General features: G+C 38.1%; 2 protein-coding genes across 3 annotated transcripts in view; both read right to left on the bottom strand.

Annotated features, from left to right (window-relative positions):
* Positions 1 to 1,279: 1,279 nt before the first annotated feature.
* On the bottom strand, positions 1,280 to 13,757 carry impa2 (inositol monophosphatase 2). Of its 2 annotated transcripts, none has more exons than XM_042714026.1 (8): positions 13,485 to 13,757; positions 11,967 to 12,100; positions 5,487 to 5,591; positions 5,355 to 5,400; positions 5,150 to 5,276; positions 4,436 to 4,544; positions 4,145 to 4,296; positions 1,280 to 2,109 (listed from the first exon to the last, which is right to left on the bottom strand). In XM_042714026.1, exons 1-8 carry the CDS (start codon positions 13,542 to 13,544, stop codon positions 1,979 to 1,981), a joined length of 864 nt encoding a protein of 287 aa, XP_042569960.1. In that variant the 5' UTR covers positions 13,545 to 13,757; the 3' UTR covers positions 1,280 to 1,978. The 2 variants fall into 2 exon arrangements, with proteins under 2 accessions (XP_042569960.1, XP_042569961.1); XM_042714027.1 differs by having other exon boundaries at positions 5,150 to 5,258; positions 13,485 to 13,755.
* A 789-nt stretch (positions 13,758 to 14,546) lies between these two features.
* Positions 14,547 to 19,083, bottom strand: part of stk17a (serine/threonine kinase 17a) — a 34,871-nt gene continuing 30,334 nt past the window's right edge. The window contains exons 3-7 of the mRNA XM_042714025.1: positions 18,230 to 18,374; positions 17,847 to 17,973; positions 16,882 to 16,930; positions 16,468 to 16,647; positions 14,547 to 15,428 (exon numbers count right to left, since the gene is read on the bottom strand). Coding sequence (XP_042569959.1) covers positions 15,155 to 15,428; positions 16,468 to 16,647; positions 16,882 to 16,930; positions 17,847 to 17,973; positions 18,230 to 18,374 — 775 coding nt within the window. The 3' untranslated portion in view covers positions 14,547 to 15,154. The remainder of the gene's footprint in view (positions 15,429 to 16,467; positions 16,648 to 16,881; positions 16,931 to 17,846; positions 17,974 to 18,229; positions 18,375 to 19,083) is intronic.

The raw sequence follows: 19,083 nt of genomic DNA, 5'->3' as shown, positions 1-19,083 counted from the left end.
AACAGACACCTGGAGACTGTGGACGGATCGTATAGAAGCTGCACTGAAGGTGAGAATAAAATTCAACAGGATTTGCCAAAATCCAGCTGTACAGTATATTGCATTTCCAAGAGCGCTTGCATATGAATTTGAACTAAAAATTGGTTGACAGCTGAATCCGTGGCCACTTTTTAAAGAGATCCAGCATAATAATGAAATCAAAAATGTCTATTCGATGCAAACCAAATGCTGCAGTGCTGGAGTAAAGCACCAGATGAGAGTGTATTGAATAAGGAGTCTGCCACTAATTAGGCTCTCTGAAACCTTGACTTCATTAATTATCAAATTAAATAAATGAGGCTGAATGACTTAATACTGAGTAAACTTCTCTCAAATGAAGAAAGCCTGAAATTAAAATATGCACAAGAATCTGTCAAAGACAGTTATTAGAAACCTGATATGGCTCATTGTAGTTGAATAATGACTGGACAGCATATATTTTAGTGTATGTTTTTATTAGTTAGATAACTAGAGGAATGTTTCTCTACACACAGGGATTACAAAGAGGATTTCGTCAAGATCAACACAGCAGGAAAAACTATAAAAACTGGCAGTCAAAAACTCAAATCTCCACGTATTTATACAATTATTAGATCTGCAGATCATCCAGTATTAAAAAACAAACAAACTTAAAAATGTAAAATGCAGGTTAAAACTGCAGTGTGTCTGAAACTTTTTATAAATTCACAAGGATTTGTTTCGGTGAAGAAGTGATGAATTTTAGAATTTTAGAAATGAACAATTTCAGCTTCTGCATATGATCAAATTACGTATAAACAAGTAAAATCAGATTTCTGTTTCTTCACTGCATTTTTTTATCAATCAATATTTTTTTTGTCTTGTATTCCAGTAGAAATAAAAATCCTCAATGTGTAAAACAAGATAAATGTTTACTTTTTTCCTCAAAATGTTTCAAAAAGCCAATTTGAGTATGTATATATATATATATATATATATATATATATTATATATATATATATATATTATATATATATATATATATATATATATATATATATATATATATAGTTTCTTCTGCTCACCCAGGCCGAGTTTATTTAATCAAAAATCTGAAATAAACGGTAATATTGTAAAATATTATTATAATTTAAAACATCTGTTTTCTATGTGAATCTCTGTTAAAGTGTAATTTATTTCTGTGATGTGCAGCTGTATTTTCAGCATCATTACTCCAGTCTTCAGAGTCACATGATCTTCAGAAATCATTAATAATTAAAAACAGCTATTCCAAATTGTAATATTTCCCAATATCACTGTTTTTACTGTATTTTAGATCAAATAAATACAGGCTCGGTGAGCATAAAAGGCTTTATTAAAAACATTTAAAAATCATAATGTTTCCTCTTTTTGATAATGACGTTTAGATATTTTACAGGAGAACTTTTTATTGATTAATTATGGATTTTAGCTGTTTGTTCATAGAAACCTCTGTAATCTTCAGTTATATCTAAAATACCAGTTTAATTCCTGAGTGATGATCTGATTAGCTGTGTGTATTCTCTACTGTAATATCTGGAGGAATCATAACCAGCCGCTCTTCTCTGATCAGAAGCAGATATTTCCATTTCGTGATGTCAAATCAAACGGTGCGCATGGATAATCAGCTGAATTTGGCATCATCAGCATCCTTGTGATTTCAAGGCATCTGAAGCGACTCCCAGTGTTTAACATGCCAACATTATTTCCACGCATGACGCAATTTAATCAACTACAAGGTATAAAAAGTTAAATATGGTTGTGGTTCCAGTGATTTATCTTTGTGTTTATCCAGAAATAAAACGAATGGCGTGACTTAACAGACAAATCAGATGATATTAAACTGATAAAGATGTGAATGTAGTGTTGAAAGGACTCTGCAGCTGTGATGTGGCAGGATTGTGTTCTGAGGTAAAAGGCTTAGGATGGGGTCAGAGGTCACTCAGGCCAGGTCGTCGGGGTCAGTGTCGTCGCGGCCGTAGTTGATCGGCTGCAGCTGCTTGACCACACAGTCGGCGATCTCACGCGTCCCAGCGGCCACAACCCGTCTGGACATGAGGTCAAGCGGGCCTCCTAGCACACAAACCAACAAGAACTAATGAAGCCACTGCTGATTCTCCAGCTCCAACCAATAAACACCTTGAGAATATATTTGTATTTAAATGACATTTAATCATCTTAATTGCAGTTAATTGATATTCCCCTGGTTTCACAGACAAAGCCGAAGCATAGTCCCAGACTAAAACACATCTCTGGGCTGTTTAACCTGAGAGAAACTTACAGTAACTGATCTTAAAATATGTCAGTGCCATTGTTTTGCCTCAAGAAGCACACCAGTAATGGCATGTTTATAAAAGATTCCTAAATGTCCTACTTGAACCCTGACTGTGAAAGCAGGCCATTGAATTTGTTTGATTTGTACATGAAATGTTTTTTCTGTGTAGATTGTCTGATCCTGTTAAAAATAAAATGCAGAGGAAAGTTACTAAACTCGAGCAATCTAATGAAATATGTCACAAATTACTTTTTAAAGCATGTACTTTGTCATCTGTAGTGAAATACATTTTGAAAAGTATTCTTCCAAACCCATATATGACAAAAAAAAAAAAAAAAAAAAAAATAATAATAATAATAATATATATATATTCATTTTGTGTTTTTATTTTTATTTTTAAATGTAATTTATTTTATATAATTGTTTTTTATTCAATTTATTTAGTTTTTTTATTTATTTATTTTGCATATATTTCTTTATTTTATTTTTATTTTATTTTTTTGGGGTCTTTATTTTTTTTCTATTCCTAGTTTATATTAATTTATTGTTTTTTTTATATAATTTTTATTTCATTTAGTTTAGTTTATTTTAGAACTGTGTAAAAGGCACTTTTCTTTGACTTTATTTCAGGCACAGCTATGTCTGCCAGCCTGCTGATTTCACAGTATGTCATCATAACTATATTTTCGACCCAGTTCAATCATCAAACAAATGTAAGATGACAATCTTGGCATGTTTACAATAACATCACTGTATATAAAACTACGTCGGTTGGATAACAAAGAACATCTAGACTGTGAGGAAATCTTTGGCTCTATTTTAGGGCTTTTACGTGGAAGCAGTATTCCTCTCCGGACCGCATGGTCATGACCTAACCGGCCTCCCCAACAAAGCCTCTTTGTGTCGCCTCACACACAGGCATGCCATGAACCGTCCCACCACAGAACACACACACACACACACACACACACACACACACACACACACACACACACACACACACACACACACACACACACACACACACACACAGGCTTTCACAAACACATGCATGTGCAGACACACACATTCAGACATTTCACTCACACACACACACACACACACACACACACTTTTTTATTTATTTAGATTTTTTGGTATTTTATTTACTTATTTATTTTTGAGTTTTTATTTATTTTATTGATATATTTTATTTTAGTATCTTTTTTTATTATATGTTAATTTGAGTTATTTATCCATCCATTCATTTATTATGTAGGTCAGATTTAGAAAACATTTTAAATTATGAAAACTTACTGTTCTAATCTGAATAAAGAAATTTATGCACAGTGGATTTACCAAACCTAAATTAAAATTAATAAAATGTAAAAACCACGCTTAATATGATTAAATAGCTATAAAACAAACAAATATTTAATGTATTGCAGGTGCAAATTTTATTATAGCACTTTCCATATGTATAAAGAACAGTATGCAAACATTGAGCTATATTAACATCTTACAGTATAAACATCCTTTTATGACTGTAATTTAAGTTACAATTTATATACAAATACTAAACTATGTAAGACACATTGTGTAAATGTTTACATTTTCATCATGTGCTCACTCAAATCCTCATGTTTAGTGAGCGGAGTTTCGCTAAGCCCAACACCTTCAAGATCAACATTCGTAAGGAAATAATAATCCTAAAATCAATCCGTCAGGTATAAAAGCCCTTATTGTTTAAAATCCTATATTATGAATTAAACACACTCTTGATAACAGCATAACAGTGACCACCTAGGGTGCATTTTCTGCATCCATAACATACTGAACACACGTGTGACTGACCTGTGGTGTCCATGACGTGTCCGCCGGCCTCTCTGATGATGACCGCGGCCGCTGCGATGTCCCAGCAGTGCAGACCGTACTGGTAATAGGCCTCGGCCGCGCCGCTGGCGATGTGACAGAGCGCTAGCGTCGAGCTGCCGATGATCCTCACACTGCGGGTCAAAGGTGAAATCCTGACCTTTACGTACAGTAACACACTGACGATACGAGCCACATCGCTAGCTCCTTATATTACAGCATACACATTTACGGTGCACATAAGTGGATCAGACGGGTGTTTTTCGGACGTACCCATGAGTAGGTGCGCTCAACAATTTCTTCATATTTCCTAAAAAGATATCCAGTGTTGCAGGGTCTCTCTTCGCCCCGATCTCTGTGAGAATGAGGGCCTTCGACACATCTGACATAGAAAACACATCACACTTAATTATTAAGGAATGAGAGTTTACACTAGACCAGTCTGACATTTTTTTATTTTTATTTTTTTTGTATGGTGTGGACTTTAAATATTAAAGATAAAACAGGTGAATCAACAGAATGAATCATTAAATGCTGAAAAATAAAATGCATCACAGTTTCCACACAAAATATTGTGCAGCACAACTGTTTTCAACATTGATAATAATCAGAAATGTTTCTTGAGCAGCAAATCATCATATAAGAAATGATTTCTGAAGATCATGTGACACTGAAGACTGGAGTAATGATGCTGAAAATACAGCTGCGCATCACAGAAATACATTACAGTTTAACAGAGATTTACATAGAAAACAGTTATTTTAAAAATAAATAAATAAATGCAGCCTCGATGAGCAGAAGAGACTTTTTCCAAAAAAGTAAAAAAAAAAATACCTTTTGAACTTTAGTGTACTGACCAATCAGCATCCATGACTCTAACTATTCATTTGTAACTTAAATAGCTTTATTATGCCATTATAAATGAAAAAGGTGATTATTAATAATTGCAAAAAAAAAAAAAAAAAAAAGAATTTAAAACACCCTGACCTTTTTCTTTTGAAACCTGTAGTCGCACACCGTTGCAAAAGGCTCCGTGTCCTTTCCTGGCCGTATACAGCGTCCCGTCAAAACAGTGGTAGATGACCCCGAGCTCCAGCTGAGGGGCAGAAATCTTCTGATTATTGAACATAAACACATGACATCAGTGAAAGCACACATAACTCTGACCCTGCACAGATTCATCAGGGTTTACCTCTTTCCTTACAGCAAATCCGATGCTCACTGCCACCATAGGGAAGCTGAAAATAAAGGATTGTGTATTGGGAACTCAAGAATATATTCGATTCTATGATGATTTAAACACAATATATGATGGTGATGGAACCTGTGCACAAAGTTACACGTCCCGTCGATGGGATCGATTATCCACGTCGGGTCATCAGTCAGTTCACACTTCACTCCAGCAGCAGACGATTCCTCACCAATGAACCTGAGATTATAATCATCACATCAACATCTGACACAGAGAACATCTCAATCATACGAGCAGTTACTTCAGAAAACAGATGAATCATTAAACACTTTACAGACACTCTGTAGTGCCCTTTTATGGAAAGGAAAGCTAAAAATCTTCTTTAGGAAAGTAGGTTGATAGGGCAGATTTTATTAAATTAATCTTTGAAAAGGCGATACAGTGATGCTGTTAGATCTTAATACTGAATGATTATCATATTCTTATAACCATGATGTTTACATGGTACTTCAAAATACTACAGTTGACGTCAGTGTTACCATGGTATTACTTATTGTATTCATTCATATTTTGAAAAAGCTTGTACTTTTATATTTTCAGATCTCATTTAAGATTAAGTTTGAATCATTTTGTTAGTCATTTTTTATTAATAATTGTATTATTTTTAAATATATTATTTAAATAATTTATTTTTATTTCAGTTATAGAAAAATTTAACAAAATGAGAAATTTTGCCTTGGGAAAAAGTTTAAGTTTAAAGGTTTCCACTAATATTTCTAATGAATTTGTTTCTAATCTAATTTTTTTTAAATAGTTACTAATTTTGAATATACTACACTGCTAGACATGGTACAGAAAGAGCATGAAACATGTCCAAAAACACAAGCACTTGTTTGTTAGTGAAGAACATGTTTAGATCTGCTGTAGCACACGAGGACACAGTGGATGGAGTGAGACTTGTTTCTAAACATGTGAGCAGTCATCTTGTCTGTAAGTGTATTTGTACGTGTTTGAGGGGTGTGAGGGGTATTTGTGCGTGCATGTGTGTGAGTGGTATGTGTGAGGGGTATTTGTCCATGAGTGTGTGTGAGTGGTATCTGTGAGGGGTATTTGTGTGTGTGTGTCAGGTGTATTTGTGCGTGTGTGTGAGTGGTATGTGTGAGAGGTATTTGTGCGTGTGCGTGTGAGGGTAATTTTTCGTGCACGTGAGTGGTATGTGTGAGGGGTATTTGTGTGTGCGTGTGAGTGGTATGTGTGAGGGGTATTTGTGTGTGCGTGTGAGTGGTATGTGTGAGGGGTATTTGTGCGTTCGTGTAAGGCAGGGATAGGCAACTCCGGTCCTGGAGGGCCACTGTCCTGCAGAGTTTAGCTCCAGCCCTAATTAAACACACCTGAACAAGGCAATCAGTGTTTTCGGGATTACTAGATAGATACAGGCAGGTGAGTTTTTTATGAGGGCTGAAGCTAAACTCTGCAGGATAGTGGCCCTCCAGGACCGGAGTTGCCTATCCCTGGTGTAAGGGGTATTTGTGCGTGCGTGTGAGGGGTATTTGTGTGTGTGTGTCAGGTGTATTTGTGCGTGTGTGTGAGTGGTATGTGTGAGAGGTATTTGTGCATGCGTGTGAGGGTAATTTGTTCGTGCACGTGAGTGGTATGTGTGAGGGGTATTTGTGCGCTCGTGTCAGGCGTATTTGTGCGTGTGTGTGAGTGGTATGTGTGAGGGGTATTTGTGTGTGCGTGTGTGAGGTATTTGTGTGTGCGTGTCAGGCGTATTTGTGCATGCTTGTGAGTGGTATGTGTGAGAGGTATTTGTGTGTGTGAGGGGTATTTGTGCGTGCATGTGTGAGGGGTATTTGTGCGTGTGAGGGGTATTTGTGCGTGCATGTGTGAGGGGTATTTGTGCGTGCGTGAGAGGGGTATTTGTGCGTGTGTGTGAGTGGTATGTGTGAGTATTTGTGCGTGCATGTGTGAGGGGTATTTGTGCGTGTGCATGTGAGGGTTATTTGTGCGTGCGTGTGAGGGGTATTTGTGCGTGTGAGGGATATTTGTGCGTGCATGTGTGAGCGGTATTTGTTCGTGTGCGTGTGAGAAGTACTTGTATGTGCGTGTGAGGGGTATTTGTGCGTGCATGTAAGGGGTATTTATGTGTGTGTGTGCGTGGTATGTGTGAGGGATATTTGTGCGTGCGTGTGAGGGGTATTTGTGCATATGTGTGAGGGGTATTTGTGCGTGCATGTGTGAGAAGTACTTGTATGTGCGTGTGAGGGGTATTTGTGCGTGCATGTAAGGGGTATTTATGTGTGTGTGTGCGTGGTATGTGTGAGGGGTATTTGTGCGTGTGTGTGAGGGGTATTTTTGCGTGTGTGAGGGGTATTTGTGCATTTGCGTGTGAGGGGTATATGTACGCGTGAGAGAGGGGTATTTGAGCTTGCGTGTGAGGGGTATGTGTGAGGCGTATTTGTGCGTGTGAGGGGTATTTGTGTGTGAGGGTTATTTATGAGGGGTATTTGTGTGTGAGAGGGGTATTTGTGAATATGTGTGCGTGTACGTGTGAGGGTTATTTGTGCATGTGTGTGAGGGTTTTTTTGTGCATGTGTTTGAGGGGTATTTGTGCATGTGCGTGTGTGTGAGGGTAATTTGTGCGTGCGTGTGAGGGGTATATGTGCGTGTGAGGGTTATTTGTGCATGTGCGTGTGAGGGGTATTTGAGCGTGTGAGGGGTATTTGTACGTGCGTGCGAGGGGTATTTATACGGGTTAGTGAGGGGTATTTGTGCGTGTGTGTAAGGGTTATTTGTGTGTGTAAGTGTGAGGGGTATTTGTGTGTGTGAGGGGTATTTGTGCATGTGCGTGTAAGGGGTATTTGTACGCGTTAGTGAGGGGTATTTGTACGTGCGTGCGAGGGGTATTTATACGGGTTAGTGAGGGATATTTGTGCGTGTGAGTGAGGGGTCTTTGTGCGTGCGTGTGAGGGGTATTTGTGCATGTACGTGTGAGGGGTATTTGAGCGTGTGAGGGGTATTTGTACGTGCGTGCGAGGGGTATTTATACGGGTTAGTGAGGGGTATTTGTGCGTGTGTGTAAGGGTTATTTGTGTGTGTAAGTGTGAGGGGTATTTGTGTGTGTGAGGGGTATTTGTGTGCATGTGTGTGAGGAGTATTTGTGCGTGTGCGTGAGGGGAATTTGTGCATGTGTGTGAGGGGTATTTGTGCGTGTGCGGAGTACTTGTGCGTGCGTGTGAAGGGTATGTGTGAGGAGTATTTGTGCGTGCGTGTGAGGGGTATATACAGGTGCTGGTCATATAATTAGAATATCATCAAAAAGTTGATTTATTTCACTAATTCCATTCAAAAAGTGAAACTTGTATATTATATTCATTCATAAAAAAAATAATAAAATACAACTAATGTTTATTTCTTTTAATTTTGATGATTAAAACTGACAACTAAGGAAAATCCCAAATTCAGTATCTTAGAAAATTAGAATATTGTGAAAAGGTTCAATATTGAAGACACCTGGTGCCACAATCTAATCAGCTAATTAACTCAAAACACCTGCAAAGGCCTTTAAATGGTCTCTCAGTCTAGTTCTGTAGGCTACACAATCATGGGGAAGGCTGCTGACTTGACAGTTGTCCAAAAGACGACCATTGACACCTTGCACAAGGAGGGCAAGACACAAAAGGTCATTGCAAAAGAGGCTGGCTGTTCACAGAGCTCTGTGTCCAAGCACATTAATAGAGAGGCGAAGGGAAGGAAAAGATGTGACAGAAAAAAGTGTACAAGCAATAGGGATAGCCGCACCCTGGAGAGGATTGTGAAACAAAACCCATTCAAAAATGTGGGGGAGATTCACAAAGAGTGGACTGCAGCTGGAGTCAGTGCTTCAAGAACCAACTACGCACAGACGTATGCAAGACATGGGTTTCAGCTGTCGCATTCCTTGTGTCAAGCCACTCTTGAACAACAGACAGCATCAGAATGGGCTAAAGACAAAAAGGACTGGACTGCTGCTGAGTGATCCAAAGTTATGTTCTCTCTTCTTTTGGAAATCAGGGTCCCAGAGTCTGGAGGAAGAGAGGAGAGGCACACAATACATGTTGCTGTGTTTTCTGAGGTCCAAGGTCAACGCAGCCGTATACCAGGAAGTTTTAGAGCACTTCATGCTTCCTGCTGCTGACCAACTTTATGGAGATGCAGATTTCATTTTCAAACAGGACTTGGCACCTGCACACAGTGCCAAAGCTTCCAGTACCTGGTTTAAGGACCATGGTATCCCTGTTCTTAATTGGCCAGCAAACTCGCCTGGCCTTAACCCCACAGAAAATCTATGGAGTATTGTGAAGAGGAAGATGCGATATGCCAGACCCAAGAATGCAGAAGAGCTGAAGGCCACTATCAGAGCAACCTGGGCTCTCATAACATCCTGAGCAGTGCCACAGACTGATCGACTCCATGCCACGCCGCACTGCTGCAGTAATTCAGGCAAAAGGAGCCCCAACTAAGTATTGAGTGCTGATCATGTTCATACTTTTCAGTTGGCCAAGATTTCTAAAAATCCTTTCTTTGTATTGGTCTTAAGTAATATTCTAATTTTCTAAGATACTGAATTTGGAATTTTCCTTAGTTGTCAGTTATAATCATCAAAATTAAAAGAAATAAACATTTGAAATATACCAGTCTGTGTGTAATGAATGAATATAATATACAAGTTTCACTTTTTGAATGGAATTAGTGAAATAAATAAACTTTTGATGATATTTTGATGATAATTATATGACCAGCACCTGTATGTGCATGTGTGTGAGTGGTATGTGTGAGGGGTATTTATGCGTGCATGTGAGGGGTATTTGTGCGTGTGAGTGAGGGGTATTTGTGTGTGTGTGTGAGGGATATTTGTGCGTGCGTATGCGGAGTATTTGTGCGTGTGAGGGGTATTTGTGCGTGCGTATGCGGAGTATTTGTGCGTGTGAGGGGTATTTGTGCGTGCGTATGCGGAGTATTTGTGCGTGTGAGGGGTATTTGTGTGCGCGTGTGAGCAGTATTTGTGCATGTGAGGGATATTTGTGCGTGCATGTGTGGAGTATTTGTGCGTGTGTGTGAGTGGTATTTGTGCGTGCATGAGGGGTATTTGTGCGTGCGTGTGTGAGGGGTATTTGTGCATGTGTCTGAGTGGTATTTGTGCGTGTGAGGAGTACTTGTGCGTGCGTGTGAGGGGTATTTGTACGCATGTGTGAGGGGTATTTGAGCATGTGTTTGAGGGGTATTTGTGCGTGTGAGGGGTATTTGTGCGTGTGTGTGTGTGAGTGGTATTTGTGCGTGCGTATGTGAGGGGTATTTGTTTGTGTGCGTGTGAGGAGTACTTGTGCGTGTCTGCGTGTAAGGGTTATTTGTGCTTGTGTGTGAGTGATATGTTTGAGGAGTATTTGTGCGTGCGTGTGCGGGGTATTTGTACGCATGTGTGAGGGGTATTTGTGCGTGTGTGTGAGGGGTATTTGTGCATGCGTGTGAGGGGTATTTGTACGCATGTGTGAGGGGTATTTGAGCGTGTGTGTGAGGGGTATTTGTACGCATGTGTCAGGGGTATTTGAGCGTGTGTGTGAGGGGTATTTGTACGCATGTGTGAGGGGTATTTGAGCGTGTGTGTGAGGGGTATTTGTACGTGCAGGTGAGGGGTATTTGTACGTGCGTGTGAGGGGTATTTGTGCGCATGTGAGGGGTATTTGTGCGTGTGCGTGTGAAGGGTATTTGTGCGTGTGTGAGAGGGGTATTTGTGCATGTGCGTGTGAGGGGTATTTGTGCGCATGTGAGGGGTATTTGTGCGTGTGCGTGTGAAGGGTATTTGTGCGTTTGTGAGAGGGGTATTTGTGTATGTGTCGTGTGAGGGGTATTTGTGCGCATGTGAGGGGTATTTGTGCGTGTGCGTGTGAAGGGTATTTGTGCGTGTGTGAGAGGGGTATTTGTGTATGTGCGTGTGAGGGGTATTTGTACATTTGCGTGTGAGGGGTATTTGTGCGCATGTGAGGGGTATTTGTGCGTTCGTGTGAGGAGTATTTGTGCGTGTGCAGGGTATTTGTACGAGCGGGTGAGGGGTATTTGTGTGTGCGTGTGAGGGGTATTTGTGTGTTTGTGAGAGGGGTATTTGTGCGCATGTGAGGGGTATTTGTGCGTTTGTGAGAGGGGTATTTGTGCGCATGTGAGGGGTATTTGTGTGTGCGTGTGAGGGGTATTTGTGCGTTTGTGAGAGGGGTATTTGTGCACATGTGAGGGGTATTTGTGTGTGCGTGTGAGGGGTATTTGTGTGTGCGTGTGAGGGGTATTTGTGCGCATGTGAGGGGTATTTGTGCGTTCGTGTGAGGGGTATTTGTGCATGTGCGTGTGAGGGGTATTTGTGCGTGTGCGTGTGAAGGGTATTTGTGCGTTTGTGAGAGGGGTATTTGTGCGCATGTGAGGGGTATTTGTGCATTCGTGTGAGGGGTATTTGTGCATTTGTGAGAGGGGTATTTGTGCGTGCATGTAAGGGGTATTTATACATGTGTGTGATGGGTATTTGTGCGTGCACGTGTGAGGGGTATTTATACATGTGTGTGAGGGGTATTCGTGTATGTTTTTTACCTGTGTGTGGGGTATTTCTCCCTGAGAGTGGAGATGATGAGCTCCTCCACCTGATGGTCTGTCTCCGTCACCAGGTCTGTCGGTGTGCTCTTGCTGCTCACTTGCTTCTCCTGCTTCACCGCCGACTGAACCACCTGATGGAGAAAACACAGTCACTCCTTAAAACTAACCACGCTTACACATAGTAATACTATGGTATTTTTTGGTACTAGTACAGTGATTGTTTATATATATTAGAAACATTAAAATATAACCATGAACAATACATCAATGTATCACAGTCCAACATCTAGTGCTGTTATTGTTAACTATTAAAAATCATTACCATTAAATAAAGCTGAAATAAAATCAAATATAAATATTAGATGATAATCTTATACTTCAAATTAAATAAACAAATAATGAAAATTTGAAATCTTGCCTTAGCAGCCAACTTAAATCAAATCAGTTAAATCTAACATTCTAAGATTACTAACACTAGAATAAATATAAATTAAAGTTAAAGTTTATTCTTTAAATATAAATTAAAGAATAAATATAAATTAAAGCTAATTGAATTGTACTATAACTAAAATAAAAATAAATTAAAGCTACATAGAAATATAAAAAACTAATAAAAATTACAAAAGCATAAATAAAAAAGACAAATATAAGACAAATATTTCAAAAAAATAAACAAAAATGAAAAATCGTGTCTTAGCCACTATCTGAAATAAAGTTTGCTTTTATGAACTAAACAAAATTTCCAAAACTAAAATAAAATAAATCAAAGCTATATAGAAATTATTAAATAATAATAACAATAATAACAACAAAACCACATCACAAAATGACTAAATCTTAAACTACAATTTGTATACAAATGAAAAAATACGAAAAAAAAGAAGCTAATTCAAAAATTTAATGAAAAATACAATTGCAGATAAATAGTACTAAAATAACACTGACCACACAGTACTATGTGTAAGGATTATTAGAAAAAGAACATCATGGAATTACTATACTGCATGTGCAAACTGTGATATTATCATATTATATTATTAGAATTATATTACTAGACACTGTATAGATTTTATAAAGTGCTATTATTTAAAGAGCTTCATTAATAAAATCAATATAATAAACCACAACATATAATGATAAATCATAATAAATAACAAACATAGCGCTAACAACTCTTTAATAATAATTGTAACAAGCTTGTCCTAATACGTTTCCAGAGGCTACATTGTAGCGCATCCTGAGCAAGATATGTAGCATTCTCAGAGCTATTTATAACAGCGGCGACATGAAAAGGCCGATGGTACACAAGCCCTGTAGAGTTCGGACTATAACGGAGTAAATATCAGTGCTGACTCATATATAACAGATATGATGTATCATGCTGTAATGATTACCAGTCTGTCAACACGACGAAACAACATCAAACAGCGCTCTTTGTTGATCGTATCTGTTTGTTGACGCTACAGTGCGTTAGTTTGTAAAGAATGAACCGGTTAACGTGTCGCGGTGCGTTACCTGTCCGGCCCTGAGCGCGATCTGCACGGCCACATCCAAACAGTGGCTCCAGTCCTCCATCACGAGCAGACGCGTCTCATCCTCTCCGGTAACGGTGCTCGCGCTGACGTCCGGTTCCGTCCTGACGGAGCGTGTTTACGGGCCGCGGCCTACAGCACACATAAATCACCTCTAATCGATCAAATCGATCACAGGGACCGGATCCGTGCCGCAGCGATCACCGGCGGCTGCGGAACTCAACACTGATATGCGCTAATAATGCGGATGATAAGCCCGTTTAATACAGCTTAGTTCGTTGTTTACCTTTTTTTTTTTTTAACTTCTATAAAATTTTAAAACACAAATAAAAATAAAAAAAAAAAATAAAATAAAAAAGAAAATTTAAAAAAAAAAAGAAAAGAAAAGAAAAGAAAAAGAAAAAAAAGATAAGAAAAACAAAATAAATGTTTGGGTTTTAAACAATTACATAGAGTCACCCAGCAGAGGGCGCCAAAACCAAGGCCATTTCTGCATTAGTGTCTGTTAAAAAACTAAAACAGACATTAGCACAAGGTTTACAATGAAGGTAAAAATGATTGCTCTCAAAAACAAACAAATACATGTTAAAATGAGATGGGTCTTTATTATTGGAAGTGAGAAATCACACTACTTACATTTATAGGCCTAAGCAAAGCGGCCCGCGTGTGTTAGCCAATCAGAATTATTGGAGGAAACTCTTGGCCAATCAGGTGAGTGAGATTTTAATATGAATGTAATTTCTTGAACTGCTGTGCTTAACATGGTTACATTTTCCTGAAATGTATACACTTATATTTTTCATAAACAAATGCCTTAAAGAATTAAATTGAAGATTACATGAATTGAGGACCAAGATAATAATAATAAAAAAAAGCTCCAATAATTATTCTAAACATGTTTCTTAGTTGTTGTTAAATGCTTAAATTCAAAGCACAACCTGATGGATCAACATCGAGAGTTAAAGAGTTAAACAGCATGCCATATTTTAGTTTATGTTTAAATTCTAAAATATTAATAATAACAACAATAATAAAGTCAGAGAGCAACAGTTGAGACAAACTTTTATTTACAGCATCAAGACAGTCACTTTGAAATTTGTTGCCGTTAAAAATATTCTTTACAGTGACAAATCAATTTACAGTTATAACTCTATCATGAGTTAAACGCTCAGAAAGACACACGTTCTTCATATATGTGTGTGTGAATGGGAGTGTTACTGCTGTGGAAGACCTGAACGGGTCGCTCAGGAGCTCAGCATACAAATGGCTTTTTTAAACAAGACACAGAAATACTCTTAAAATAAAACTGGATTCATTTACATTTAATTCTGCTTGCCTTCCTGTCGCAGAAAAACAAATAACATTCATTCTGTACAAACATGGCAAAGAAGAAAACAAAAGGTTTTGACCCTTATCAAATATTTAAGCATGGCACCAAAAACAACAACAACACACACACACACAAATAATAATAATCTAAAAGAGAAAAATGAGTGAGAGAACCACAGCAAGGCTTCAGTAACTTAACCATGAAAACACAAAGCAGCACGAACAGAAACAAGAGCAACCAGTGAAACGCAACAAAACAGTTTGGCTGAGAAGATCAAATCATAAGGAGAGGAGAGAGAAGGATTCGGTCTGAGCGTGTGTGGATCAGTAGATGAACTCTCCAGGGACCTCCTGCAGGGCCGAGAAAGGCTCCTCAAACTTGAAGCGTTTGGAGACGGCCTTCTGATCCGGGGTCAGGCTCTCTTTATCGGACGACTGGCGGCACTGGCCGAGGGTGTAGGAGGCCTTCAGGATCAGCTCCTCCGTCACCGGAGCGCTCTCCTCCTCTGCAGCTTCACCAGGGCTCTCGTCCTTCACCTCGGGCTCCTCCGTCTGGAGCCACTGGTGTCTGAGACAGTCTTCTGCCGTGGCTCGGCTCCTGAGGAGACCAAATCAACATCAGAAACCCTCTAAAGCTGGATTTTGATTTCTAATATTAATGTTATCTTGAAGGGATAGTTCATCCAGAAATGAAAATTCTGTTATCATTCACTCACCCTCAGAGGTGTCTTCAGTTGAGCTCAAAAGATGATATTTTGAAGAATGTTGGGAAACAGTTGACGGTAGCCATTTACTTCCATAGTATGAAAAAAAAGTGCTATAGATGGGTACCGTCAACTGTTTGGGTCCCAAAATTCTTCAAAATATCATCTTTTGTGATCAGCAGGAAAAAAAAAAAAAAAAAACATACAGGTTTGGAACAACATGAGGGCGAGTGATTTTTTTAATTTTGGGTGAACTTCCCCTTTAAGAGAAAACCTTCCAATTAATTAAGAAATATTCTAGGGGTTTCTTTTTTTTTTTTTTCCTTAATCTAATTTTTTTAATGTTTTCTTGAAAACTGTTTGAACTTAAAATCAGTGTAAAGGGTTTTAACTTTTTTTTTTTTTAATTGTGTGATATACATTTAACAAACAAAAGCCAGGAAACATTAGTAAATATTAACAAAAACTAATTAATTAAAAGATTTAAAGCAGCAACAATAGTCATAATAGTAATACACACTACTGTTCAAAAGTTTGTGAAAGAAGTCTCATGTTCCCCAAGGCTGCATTTATTTGATAAAAAAATAAAGCAAAAACAGAAAAAATAGTGAAATATTATTAGAATGTAAAACAGCTGTTTTCTGTGTGAATCTCTGTTAAACTGTAATTTATTTCAGTGATGTGCAGCTGTATTTTCAGCATCATTACTCCAGTCTTCAGTGTCACATGATCTTCAGAAATAATTCTAATATGATGATTTGCTGCTCAAGAAACATTTCTGATTATTATCAATGTTGAACACAGTTGTGCTGCACAATATTTTTGTGGAATTTGTTTACATTTAATTTTTCAGGATGAGTAGAAAGTTCAGCAGTGTTGAAACGATGATGTTGTAGCATCACTCGTGTGTTTACGGTCAGGTGCTGGTCTTACTCTGGCTCTTTGATGAGCAGGCTCTTGATGAAGTGGATGGCGGCTCGGTCCAGATGCTGCAGCTCCTCCTCAGTGTAGCTGATGTTGATCTGAGAGATGTTGAGGAAGGTCTCCTGCTTGTCGTCCCCCAGGAACGGCGAGATCCCCGTCAGCATCACGTACACCAGCACACCGATGCTCCTGTCAGACAGCAGCAGCATGCTGAAGCTCACACAGCAGGTGACACACACACTCTCTCAAAGCTGTACTGCTGATACAAGACTTTAGGCCACAGATGTTCTTGAATAATATATCCTGAACCAGCAACGGTGCGAGAGTTTTGAGGCTAGATCTGAAACATGATAAAACTGACCAGAAAGCACCAGAGAAGTATTTATTGTGTAATAATGAGCTTCAGGAGGACACGTAACTCACCACATGTCAGTCGCTGTGCTTATTGGCTCATAATTCAGGATTTCTGGTGCTGTAATGAGAAAAGAAACCTGTTACATAAGTTCAGTCCAGTGTGTCCAAACGATCTGATCAGGGCCTAAAATGAACACTCGCCAAGGTTCGAAATTAAGTTTAATACATCATCTGAAAGCTGAATAAATAATATTTATATTGATGTATGGTTTGTTATGATGGAACAATATTTGTCTGAGATACAACTATTTGAAAATCTGGAATCTGAGGGAGCAAAAACATCTAAATATTGAGAAAATCATCTTTAAAGTTGTTCAAATGAAGTTCTTAGCAATGCATATTACTAATCAAAAATTAAGTTCTGATATATTTATGGTAGGAAATATACAAAATATCTTCATGGAACATGATCTTAATATCCTAATGATTTTTGGCATAAAAGAAAAGTCTATAATTTTGACCCATACAATGTATTACAATGTATTGTTGGCTATTGCTACAAATATACCCCAAATATACAAATATACTGCTTTTGTGCTGCAGGGTCACATATAAAGATGTAATCAGATGCCCTGTGTTGTGATGTTTTTGTGTGTTCAGCATCTCGGTGTGGATCGCAGTCAATGCAATAATAAAGAGTCGCTTATAACATGCATTTAAAAATGCGATATATGTTTTAAATAAATAAATATCAACAGTACAATTACAATATTAATATTTATTATTGTCAATACAAATTTTTATCATTGTTTTTATTTATTTGTTTGCTTTCAAACATTAACCCATAAAGCTTTTATTTTTGTATACAGTTCAATGGTACTGATATTTCTTCAATCAATAATGAGCTTCTTTTTCATTAAATAATGCACATACAGTTTCTAGTTTCGGTAAAACGTATTCATGGCCGGCAAACATGTTCTAGTTCCCAGCCATCTGTATATGATGTGTGGCTCTGGTCTGGGCTTGGCTCTTACCCACGTACTCCGGTGTGCCCATGATCTCCCGGATCTCCTGACCGCTGCTCACCAGCCTCGACAGCCCGAAGTCCACCACCTTTATGTCCCCGAGAGGAGACTCGCTGGTCAGGAGGATATTCTGAGGCTGAAGGAGAAAAACACTCTCAGGAAAACTGCCAAACAATAAAGAAAACGCTCGGAGAAACCTATAATCATAACAGCGGTATAATCATATGTTTGTAATTCTGCTACGTATAATCACACACTTGTAGCTCTGGTGAATAAAGCAAATGTATTCAGCCCACAAAAACATCCAGTCCATCAAACGCCGCCCTCACACCTTTATAGACTAAATATGATGTTCAGCATCGCAGTTTCAAGCGAGCGAGATCCTGACGTACTTTGAGGTCCAGATGCACCACGTTGCTCCTGTGAAGGAAGGACACTCCCTCCAGGATCTGCTTCATCAGTCTCTTCACGTCTTCCTCTCTGAAGGCCTCGTCTCGGTCAGCCACACACTGGTTAAAAATCTCCCCTCCGGCAGCACTGGACATGCAGGGAAATAAACACACATTCATCCTGAAGTATAAATGTTCAAGAAATGGCTCACCCAAAAAACTCACTGTCATATTTTTATGCGAAACATAAAAGGAGAGTTTTTGAAGAAACCTGACGCAGCTCTTTTCCATGTAACTTTAGTTCATAGTGATTATTCAGATTCTGACTCACGGTTCTCGAGTTAGAAAGATATTATTAAATGAATACTTTTATTCAGCAAGGATGCATTAATTTGATCAAAAATGCCAGATATTTAAAGTGTTACAAAAGATTTCTGTTTCAAATAAATGCTGTTATTTTGAACTTTGTTCATCTGTGAATTCTGAAAAATAAAATCAACATTGATAATAATCAGAAATGTTTCTTGAGCAGCAAATCATCATATTAGAATGATTTCTGAAGATCATGTGACACTGAAGACTGGAGTAATGATGCTGAAAATACAGCTTTGATCACAGAAATAAATTACATTTTATAATATATTCACATAGAAAACAGCTGTTTTAAACTGTAATAATATTTCACATTTTTTACTGTAGTTTTGATTAAATAAATGCAGCCTTGCTGAGCAGAAGAGACTTATTTCTAAAACATTACAAAATCTTTACCACTAATTTTTCAAAACATTTTATTTTTTAAATATTTATTATTATAAATATTTGTATTATATTATTTTCATTTTTGATTCTTTAAAATA

This window comes from Cyprinus carpio, chromosome A24 (assembly GCF_018340385.1).
Source record: "Cyprinus carpio isolate SPL01 chromosome A24, ASM1834038v1, whole genome shotgun sequence".
In the NCBI taxonomy this organism is placed as follows: domain Eukaryota; kingdom Metazoa; phylum Chordata; class Actinopteri; order Cypriniformes; family Cyprinidae; genus Cyprinus; species Cyprinus carpio.
Note: the sequence above shows the minus strand (reverse complement) of the source record. Positions and strands in the feature narration are given on the sequence as shown.